Source organism: Astatotilapia calliptera, chromosome 11 (assembly GCF_964374335.1).
Source record: "Astatotilapia calliptera chromosome 11, fAstCal68.1, whole genome shotgun sequence".
NCBI classification, from domain to species: Eukaryota; Metazoa; Chordata; class Actinopteri; order Cichliformes; family Cichlidae; genus Astatotilapia; species Astatotilapia calliptera.
This window is the reverse complement of record NC_137432.1, coordinates 23,348,496-23,359,416: the sequence shown is the minus strand read 5'-3', so window position 1 is coordinate 23,359,416 and position 10,921 is coordinate 23,348,496. Positions and strand designations below refer to the sequence as shown.

Genomic DNA, 10,921 nt, shown 5'->3' with positions numbered 1-10,921 from the left:
GCTGTGTGTGTTGTGTGTGTATATCCCCTCATCTAAATCCAGATATGTCCACCATAGACTGAAGGATAGAAGGAGTTAAAATCCAAGCACAGGAAATTAAAAGTCTGATGCTCAAAATTTCCTCTACTTAATGTATCCTCTCAGTGGTCTAACAAATCCCACACCTGTGGACTCATATTTAGTAAGCTTAATAATTTTTTCTTAAAAATGTGCTCTGCACACATCACATTATTATTAAATAGTTTTCTCTATTGGTAAATTAATCATTAGAAATAATACTCTTGTATACTTATTCCTGAGAAAGACAAATGCATCTACTATTAGAAAAGTAGCCTGCTCCCATAAAGAATGAAATGAGATCACAAGCTGTGCAGCTTAATTGGTATTTCAATTCTCTCCTTCTTCTCTGATTACTGTAGCGATGCCCCCTCCTGGTGAAAAGTTGGATGTGCGCTCTCTTCCTTGCTGAACCTTCCAAATGCAGATTTTCATTGGACCAGTCCTGCTCCCTTTCTTCCCCTCCCACATGCATGCAAACACTCACATGGATTACACATCAGACATTTTAGTATGATACTTTTTATTTAAACTTAAAAAGAGAGTGGATCAAAAACAGGATTCAATAAATTAGAAATAAATATAATTGCTGTAATAATTAATACATACATTATAATTACTCGATTGCAAGAAGTGAGAGAGACAGACCCTCAAAAGTTGTTTTTTTTCCTCTAGAAAATCCTAAATCAAAATATTGCAACCCACTCAAACCCCCTTTTCTCCCAATAAACAAAATAATTGATAAATTAGTAAATAAATAAAAAATAGCTCAAATATTAAAACCTCCCGAATAAAAGTGCAATCCCTCCCTCCCCCGTGTTTCACCTAAAGTCTAAGTAGAAATTTAAAATAGGTTAGTGATTTCCCATTTTACAATTTGGAATGTATTTTCCTTTCATGAAGATGATGATGTTACTAGTGGTAATAATAATAATAATGATAATAATAATAATAATAATAATGTTGCTGTGTCCTGCTCAGTGTTTATCTAAAGTAGTATTCTTTTTGCATTTTTCTTGTTTTTTAAATGCTGCTCTTTGTAAACTAAACTATTTACAGGTCATTAGGATCTTCTCCAAAGTCTCTCTAACCTACTCATTTAGTCGTCTTTTTTTGTATTTTCTTGGGTTTTTATTATGAAACATCGGTCCCTCTATATTTGTCATGTATTAGACATGGTATAGACAAGTTAAAGTCTATTGGAGTGATATATCAGCAGGTTGATTTCACCCTTCTCACTTGGTCTGAGTTGTCTTAGCTGTACTAAACACCCTGTTCCACACAGACTACGGTCAAACCAAGGTCTCGGCCGTATGGGTGAGATTACTGACTCGCGTGTGTATTTGTGTAAGTGTCAGCAAGTGTGTGTGTGTGTTTTTGTGCATTTTATGTACATATCAGCCACGAACCCTATGAGGTTCGGTGTTGATGTATGTTTGTGTGTTTGCGTGAGTGTGGCTGCAGTCCGCGTACGCTCACAGGCAGCAGACAGTCTGAAAGCACAATGAACCCTGGGATTCCTCCTCGGCTGGACTCTGAAAGGTCACCTGTGAAGGCAGGAGAGTTGGAGGGTAGAGGGAGTGATAAAAGGAGAGAGGGACAGAGAAGGAGGGAGGATCTGTTAGAGTTATAAATACTCTGAGGCTCTGCGTTTCTCTCTGATCTTCACAGCTTGTCAAACAAGACTCCTGTGTAGGCCTGACTGCCACACTTCCTGCAGCAAACTGCACCTCAGGATGCTGCTAGCTTCGCTTAGCTTCAGTCTAAGGTGAGTGCGTCAAACAAGAAAGCATCATTCTGTCTTTCAGCAGCGGTAACTCATGGTGCTTTAAACACATACACACACAGTGCCTGGATCATGCAACTCAATACAGTGAAAATCACTCAAATGTGTTACTGTGGGACTGTAGGTGTGTGTTTGGATGTAAATGTGTGTGTGTGTGTTAGTAAGTCTACAGAATCTAGAAGTATGCACTTATGTCTCTGTGTCCTTATGAACATGTGCCTCGATTCATAGCAAGCAAACACTACTACCAACATGCATCACTCTCTGGCATTTGCAGTATAGAAATTCTGGGTGATCATTTTAATCAGGATAAAGAAGTGGCCACAACTTTTTGTATTATACCGAGGTATTACATGGCCTTCTTATTACCCACAAGGATTTGTTATGTAAAAGCTTGTCTAGAAATAGAAGCTGAATCCTTTATTTATAATGTGTGCTGCCATTTGAAAGTGCCTCCAAACACCGACCTGACAGCAGCTACACATTTTCTGCTCTCTGGTAAAGGTTACGGGTTTGTGGAGGATTACATTTACGTCACAATCTCTCTTGTTATTTTTCTCCCAGAATTCCTATAGTTGAAGGCTGTTCTCCAATAAGCAAGAGGCACTTTTTTTCACAGTTTTTTTTTTTTATATACCACCATGGTAACCACATACCCTTTACCTCAAAACACGAGCTAGAGGGATAGAAAGAAGAGACTGGAGGGGAGAGAAGCAGAAAGAAAAAAACCTGACAGAGAGAGGAGGGAAAAGAAGAAGAGGAGCAAGGAGGTGGTGAGGGGAAGAGGGAGAAAAGAGCACAAAAGAAGTGATAGGGATATATATAAAAAGCTGTTTTCACACATGCACCGCAGCGCTGAACTTTTCTAGAAATGACGCGGAATAGGTGCAATGTGAAAAATTGAAACAGTGTTTAAATTGCCTGCTCTCCGGTACAAAGTCCATGTCAATCAAACGTGACGTAAGCGGATTTAGTGTGTTGCAGGTCGCTGCTTTTGTAATTGTGTTAATGCTCTTTGTGTCTGTATGAGAGTTTTTATAAGTGTTTAATATGTTGTCTTTCTTTGTTTATGTCTTTGTTTTATCGTTCATATGATTATGACTCTTACCTGTGCTTAGGTGCCCTTGGATCTTTGCTTTTTTTTCCTGCCTATGAATGCCCTCAAACTGCCAGGGACTCCAGATGAAAGTTAGCCTGTATCGCAAAATCTGGAAGACTTACATAATGCACCTAAGTGCTCATCTTAATTATATAAAATAAACATATCCTGTAGGTATAACTATAGAATGTAATTGGCCAGTGAATTCACCATCACTACTACTAGTTCCAGCGAGTCCTAAGTGGCCTATGTAATGAAGGGCATGTTCGGAAATGTGGTGACCTGTTTCTCCCGACTCTGTCTGGAGTTCATGTGTGAAAATGGCTCAGGAGAGAAAAACGAAGGAGCAAAAAACTAAAGTGGCACATCAAACACTGTAATAAATCACAATCCAGGATTAAAAACTCAGCCTATCAGAGCACAGCTCAACAAAATGCATGCTCGCTCCAAAGTACAGTGTGCCTTTGTCAGTAAAATGAAAGTAACCTTGTCTGTCTCTCTTCTGGCCTGTGTAGCCCATACTTTGGACCAGTCTGTGGCCATATTTAGAGCTCTGTTCAACCACATCATGGCCTCTGTTCCAACATGTACGGCCACTGTATGTTGCATAATATAATAAAACAAGTAAATGTAATTTGCAGTAAACTGTATTTCTGCTCTAGCTTTCTCCAGCAGTCCACCGTGGAAGCCTCTGCACACCTTTCTGTACAGACACCAATACAACGAGGATTACGCTCTCCTGTATTACACGCTAACAGTGTAACACAGACACATACGTACACACAGATGCCCACGCTCACTACTTTACCCAAACCATTTGTTCAAATAATAAACACACCAAACAGAACACTACAGAAACTGATCAAAAACGAGGCTGAAAAGAGTAACGAGCGTTGCTACAGAATTGATCAAATTACTATAAAATGATTCAAAGTATCAAGTATCCAATCGAATCAGTTGATTCTGAGTACAGTCCGGGCTATTGATAGTTATTGATCAGTATGTGCACAGGTCAATACAAAATAAAGTCACAATGCACCAAACACAGTCTGTGGTCACTACAGCAACAGGACATGCAGGTCAACGCATGGCTGGTTGCTCGAGGTGACAGAACAAAAATTGCCAAGGGCAACCAACACAGGCAATCAATCGCCACAGCAACCCAAACACAGGCCAACCAATCAACTTACAACAATGTGAGAGGAAGGGGGGGTCGGGGCTTTATCGGTCACTAGGCAACCATTGCCATAGCGATGGGGTCCTCGTGAATTATGATTGGACGGAAGGTTCTTGGGTGTTTCAGGAAAAGATCAAAACAGCAGGAAAGAAAATAAATAAGATTGTCAAAGAAAATAAAAAAGGGAAACAATATTTTAGTATAATTACTCTTCTTGAGTTGATTAAGCTGTTTTTCTGTAAGTTACCCAAAGCATATTTCACTGAAATGTCAGGTTAAAGCTTTCCCCGTCAGTTAGCTGTGCACTGTCAAGTCTAAGTTACCTTGTCCACTTTTTTTTCCTCACTAACCCAAATTTATCCGCTTGCTCCCCAACACAGAGACAGAGCGCAATGCGTCTTACTCTGAAAACCACGCCCACTGGACTCGTCATATTTATTATAGTTTTTTATTTTTTTTAATATTATCCTTGGTTTTAAATATTAAATATGTCTTTTAATTTTAATTTTCTTTTTAATTTAGTTTAATAAAGCTGTCAAACTGGGTTTATTTTTTTCAGTTAAAAATACACTTTAAAAAAGTTATTTCAGTATTAATTTTAGTTTTTTAAACATTATATTGTGTAAAAGTAATTGTATATACAAATGCAGCATTTTCTGAATATGATTCACAGTCCTGTAAACATCTGAGGAGCATCCAATAAAACTGACACTGGATATCAGTAACAATATGCCTGCACCACACTAACGAGTTTCACTGTTTTAGCCTTAGTTTGCTTTGGGCGGGACTTGATTGCACTCTGTCTCTATACTAAGGCTCACTTGTCTCATATTGTGCCACTCTTCACCTGCTCTCCACCTCCTCACCTCTCTTCACTTGTTCTTCATCCTCTCAGTAGTCACTTAGTATGGGCGGTTGGCATCTTTCGGCCTTTTGAGCTGCACTTTCAGTCTCTTCATGCCAATCTGGAAGCCATTCATGGCCTGGATGGCGGCCTGAGCGCTGGCTGGGTTGTCAAAACTCACAAATCCTGAAAGACAGGCAAAATGCTAACTTTAGTCATTTTGTCAGGCGGGTTTACACGCATTAATTAACACAGTATTTCATCAGCCAATGACTTTTTCCACTTGTCCTTTCTTCGCTCTGATAAACCGGTCCTCCCCCATTCCCTCCCCCTTTCTCCCCCGTCTGCATTTCTCACCGAAGCATTTGCTCTGGTTGGTGGCACGGTCCACAAACACCTTGGCTGAGATGACATTGCCAAAAGGCAGGAACATCTGCAGCATCTCAGAGTCACTGAACTCCTGAGGCAGGTGGTAGATGAAGATGTTACACCCCTCTGGACCTAACACACACCCACACACACACGCACGCATCCACACAGTAGACAGAGTTTGATAAATGATCTCAGGCTGTAAAAACTTTGCAATAAAAAAAACTTTAAATAAGATCACTGGAGAGAGGGGCGTGGTCCCGGCCAGAAAGGAAACCACATCACCTTCTCTCTGCTGCTGTTGCTGGGGCTGCTGGTGTTGCTGGGCAACAAGTGTTGGCTGCTGGGGGAACGGCTGCCCGACCAATCCGTACGCAGCAGGGTACGCCGCTATTGGGAGAGACAGGGAGCAACAAAATATGATTGGACCACAACAACGAGTGGCAACATAGGAGCGTCCAATAGAGTCACTCTGTTCGAGCTGAAACGTCTTCTGCTGAAGGTGAAAACTATTAACTGTAACATACGAGTGGAATAAGTTCACCAGACAATGACACTGTTGATCTGAGCCTGTACACGCATTACATCTCCCCTTGATATTGAATCATGTACACATGATATGTCCTGTGTTACATTATCGCCAGCCTTTTGTGTCTTAATTAAATTGGATAAATCAAAACAAAATGAATTCAGTCAATCAAACTGTCCTTTTATCCTTGACAGTCTGAGAGCAGACACATTCATAACAAAGTCACAAGTCTGCTCATCTTGATTTAACCTCCTCCCTGAGACGTCGGCTGGGAAACACACATATGCATTAATAATAATACGGCTGAATATGGATTAGATATGTGTATGACTTCACTGAAGCTAACGTGATTTTTAGAGCCACGTGTAATTGATCCATATGTGCAACTTTGATTTACAAGGACATGCATATGGTGAACATCTGTCACATCATCTTCAGTGGCTTTTGAGCAGATGTATTTACTACTGATTTTGTTTGCATGCCTCGTCTATCTTAATGTAAGCAAAGCACACAGAAATTAATATCTATGAAGAATTCAGATGATTATAAGTGATCAGTTCTGTGATCTGCGCATACACCAACCTGTGTAGTGCTGCATGCCTGCGTAGGCCTGCTGTAGTGGGTCCAAGGCTGCTGCTGGACTCTGAGCTGGGGATATGAAATTTTAAAAAAAGGAGAATTTAAAAAAAGGCAATATATTAATAAATTCTTGTGATTTATTTTATTTCTATATCTGTAATGGACCTGGAGTTTATGTAGTGTTTATTGAGTTCTTGGTTTCTGTTTGTATTTTTATTTTCTATGTCTCTGTTATTGTGTTTAGTCTTATTCACTTTGTCTGCTTTGCGTCCTGCAATTTGGGTCCGGTCCTCATCACAACATCACAGTAGTAAACATATCTCTACACTCCATAATGATTTGATCAAAATACCTTGATATGGGTGAACGCCATTGGTGTATAGTGTTTCTGTTTGTTGCCCATTGGAGGGAGCTGGCACGCTGCTGTAACCATTCACTCCTATTGGTGGAGGAAGCGCTGGCACAGGTGTTGCTGCAATAGTTGGGGGGGTGTTTGTACCTACAGACAGATATCACAGCAAAACAGAGTCTCTGTCATTGCAAATATTTCACTATACCAGAGAGATGAGAGACACAGCTCTTAAAGAATAAAACGTTTAGATTTATGGGAGAAATCTGGTGGTAGAAAGATGGTAGTAGAAGTACAACTTTCAGGATTTTAAAACCCCATTTGGGGGCAAAGTCAGGGAACTAGAATAAGTCTTTGTTCTTTAAAAAAGATAAAACTTCCCTGGCAACACTATGCATGCAGTTTTTATGTCTCAGTGACCAGCGAAATTAAAATGAATTAAAAATAATACTTCAAAAGAAGTGCCTTGAGGCCTTTTAAGATAGCTACCAAGAGGCCTATCTTGCATCTCGAAGGACATTAACTATATTTCCTATGTGAGTACAACTGCTTCAATAACCAAACCTTCATTCAAAGATTCATCTTGCTAGACTTACACTGTAAAAATATAAACTGAATGCTTTAAACTCCTAGAAGCAGCAATCTAGACTTTTCTTTCGATAACATGAAACATTAAAAGGAAAAAGGGTTGTGACTATTTTTCTAATGCATCATGTTTGATGTTATAACAAACTGACAAGTACAGCTAGAAGATACATCCAATAATCCAAGAATATATTTAAGTACGCATGGCATGTAAGCCTACCCGAGGATGGTGTGATGGGTGTAATGGGTGTGGCAATGATTCCATTGGCATTGAGTGCTGCCATCTGCTGCATCTGTACGGCGGCAACTGTTGCCACAGGAGACAAGTACGCTGACTGGGCAACCAGGGCCTGCTGTTGGACAAGCTGTGGACAAGGAAGGAAGCAGAGACAGGAAGGAGATGGAGAGGTAAAAGAGAGGAGGGAGAAAGAGGGGAGAAAAAGTGAGGGTGAGAGAAAACAAAGACACAGTTAAATGGGTATGGGAAAAAGAGAGAGAGTGGGAGAAAAAGGGGAAAGAAAAATGAGAGGAAGGGGCAGGGAGAGGGAGTGATGGAGGAACAGATGAATAGAGATCTAATTACAAGGCCATTATGTCCCGAGTCAGTGGGTTAATGGTTGTGTGTTGCGGGAAAGCTAATGCCAGATGACGTATGTTCTGTTGTGTGGGTAATAACATTAGCCTGAATTAGACCACTGATAGCCTCTTCAAACTTATTACATCCTTTCATAAGCACAGCACTCCCCTTACAAACTTGGTGCATGCATGTGCAGCACAGCGAATGTTTATGTGTGTCTGTGCTTGCCTGTGCGTTGACCGCCTGCGTGTAGGCATTGTAGGCGGGGAAATTGAGGGTCATGGGGCTGAAGATGCCGAGTTGGGAGGCCACCTGCTGCATCCTCCTCAACCCCCGCTCCTTCTCTGTGTCTGCAAACTTCACCACCAGACTGGACGACGCCCCCTGCGAGGACAGAGGTGAAGACAGAATTAAGTTTCAATTGCAAGTAATTTTCGGTGTTAATGGGCCCAGGCTTCGTGTTGATTCATTCATTTCCTCTATCCAGTTAATCCTTTATGAGTCTCGTGGGACTCACGCTTATCCCGGCACAATGAGCAGTGCAGGGCCAAAGCAAATACATTTACATTACATTATTACCTACAAAAAATGCAAACTCTCCCCTGCGGTTCACTGTATAAGCCTTTAGAAGTACATACACATATTTGGTTGTGTCTGTTTGTTTTATGCGTATGGATTTTATCCTTTGCGATCATGTGCATGCTGCTTACAGGCATTGTGCGGCTCCCGTGCAAGCTGTTGATGGCAGCTTGGGCTTCGGCATGTCCTTGGAATTTCACAAACGCGCACCCTGTAACAAACAGTCATTGAATTAAAAATAAAAATGGCACTGCATGAAATGAAGCACTTTGTGGTATTATATTTGAGTGCATTTTACCTTTGCTGGTGCCATCAGGCCCTCTCAAGACAGTACACTCATCTATGCTGCCAAAGGGCTCAAACAGCCTTCTGACGTCCTCATCGCTTTGCTGCTTTCCCAGCATGCCCACAAATAACTTCCTGTCCTCTGAGAGGCCAAGGATGTGTGGAGGAAAGGGAAGAAAATGTTATGAATTCAATGTTATATTCCCAATGCTGGCGACATGGCTGGTATAGAGTAAAGGCTGTCTTCAGTAAAAGAAAAAAAACAATCTTTTTATGGCAGATTCAATTTATGTCCACCAGGTTGCAGTATTGACCACAGAGACCATAAACCAGGAAAGTGGCATGAAAAGAGTGTGATCTGAATGTGTATGTATGTGTGCGTATTTATAGAAAGCAACTTGCCAGGCACCCCGCTGACTACTTTCCATCTCTATCTGATCCAACTTGACACCTACCCTTCTATCTGGCAAACAAGGACATCTGTACACTGTGAGGACCTTTTGGCCAGTCTTCACAACGTCAAAGGTTTATTACAGGCTTGATTTTACAGTTCTGGTTAGAGTGATTTAGATTTGGATTGGATGGTTACGTTTACAGTAAGGGGAATGCATTATGTCATTATGTCACATAGACAGAAAGACATAATGCAGGAGTACGTGTTTGGATGTTTAAGCGTGTTTCTCACCGCCTCTGCCCTCGCTGTCAGCTGGTTTCACCTGGATTGGCCGATTCATCTGAGGGACAAGCAAGCAGGAATACGGATGGTCAACATAAACAAGCCTCTCCTGGACATATTTGTTTTCTAAGACTGACTTCACTTTCATTACATTTTAGGTAACATATTTTACTCAAACATTAATTGGTATTTTGTAAATCAGCAGGTATCCATCAAAGAAATTTTGACTTTCCACCAGAGTAAAATCAATATTTTGAACCTTTTTTTTTTTTTTAAAGGCGGGTTTAATTTACTTTAGCAAAAAAAATCATTTTTGTTCACCAACTGGGCAGCAATACCAGGAAAATGCACAAAAATCTCTTAAACAACATAACCCAGACTCATTACTGTAACTATATGCTGAATATTCACACCTGTGTACATAACCAAGGTCTGATATTGAGTCAGGGAAAACATCGGTTTTTGTGGCATGTTTTGAAATCCAGACAAGCATCAAGTGTAATGACAAATCAGACACAAATACTAATATTGTTGTAAAAGTAAAGATGAATAGACTGTAGCTGATATTTTTATGTGGCTCCTGTGTGTATCCAAGTGGGATTTATTTTTAGCAGCAGATAAATGAATGTTAGCAGGTAACAGGTGTGTCTGAACTCTGTCCGAGGCTGGTTGATCCCTGCCAAACGCACACAGTCTTACTACCTATGATTTCTCACTCTCTCTCTCTCTCTCTCTCTCTCTCTTTCAGCCTCTCTGTCTCACACACGCATGCAGGAGTACAGAGGAGGATTGAGAAGTGACGAGATTAAGAATGCAGGCCAGCTGATCAGGATTACTGAAGAACTACGGATTAGATGAGGGACAAGAGGAGGTTGAGATACGGCGACGAGGCGGGGGAGGCAAGGGAGAGAGAGAGATTTTGTAGTGGGGTGAAATGACAAGTGTGTAACAGGACCAGGCGCAGTCAGCTAAAAATAAAAGGATGTTGAACGAGAGACAGAAAGAGAGAGACCTGGGGGACCCTGCCTAACTTCGACCGACTGAAAGGGCAGGTGGAAGGCCAAGAGGAACCTGGGGAATGAATGGAAAGGCTGGAAAAAGAAGTAGTACATGAAGAGCGAGAAAGAGAGACCGAGTGTGGGAGGATGAAAGCAGAGCTGCCCCTGAGAGGATGATTCAAAAAGAATAGAAAGAGAAATAGGGGATGGAGGGAGGGCGGGAGGGAGGAGCTGGGCGTGATTCAGTCGTGACTTGCTCTATCTTTAAAAAATGTCACGACTACACCCATCCACTGCCATGAATGCTAATGCACGCGTGCAAACACACGTTCTCCATGTCTCCCCCTATTCGTTCGCTATTTAGAGAAAGAAACACAGGTAGAAGCACACATAGGCACAAAAACATACTAAACACACACAGTGCTTAGTCAT

At 41.2% G+C, this 10,921-nt stretch overlaps 1 protein-coding gene across 4 annotated transcripts in view; it reads right to left on the bottom strand.

The window, feature by feature from the left end:
* Positions 1-563: 563 nt before the first annotated feature.
* Positions 564-10,921, bottom strand: part of celf3b (cugbp, Elav-like family member 3b) — a 33,071-nt gene continuing 22,713 nt past the window's right edge. For 2 of the 4 annotated variants that reach the window (XM_026184002.2, XM_080308327.1), the window contains 11 exons: positions 9,501-9,549; positions 8,829-8,957; positions 8,662-8,741; positions 8,180-8,335; positions 7,595-7,739; positions 6,793-6,939; positions 6,444-6,509; positions 5,618-5,722; positions 5,321-5,464; positions 4,986-5,149; positions 564-1,604 (listed from right to left, as the gene is read on the bottom strand). In XM_026184002.2, coding sequence (XP_026039787.1) covers positions 5,022-5,149; positions 5,321-5,464; positions 5,618-5,722; positions 6,444-6,509; positions 6,793-6,939; positions 7,595-7,739; positions 8,180-8,335; positions 8,662-8,741; positions 8,829-8,957; positions 9,501-9,549 — 1,149 coding nt within the window. In that variant the 3' untranslated portion in view covers positions 564-1,604; positions 4,986-5,021. Of the gene's footprint in view, positions 1,605-2,456; positions 2,573-4,132; positions 4,232-4,985; positions 5,150-5,320; positions 5,465-5,617; positions 5,723-6,443; positions 6,510-6,792; positions 6,940-7,594; positions 7,740-8,179; positions 8,336-8,661; positions 8,742-8,828; positions 8,958-9,500; positions 9,550-10,921 lie in introns of those variants that run through there. The other 2 variants (XR_003273766.2, XM_026184003.2) reach the window with 2 other exon arrangements.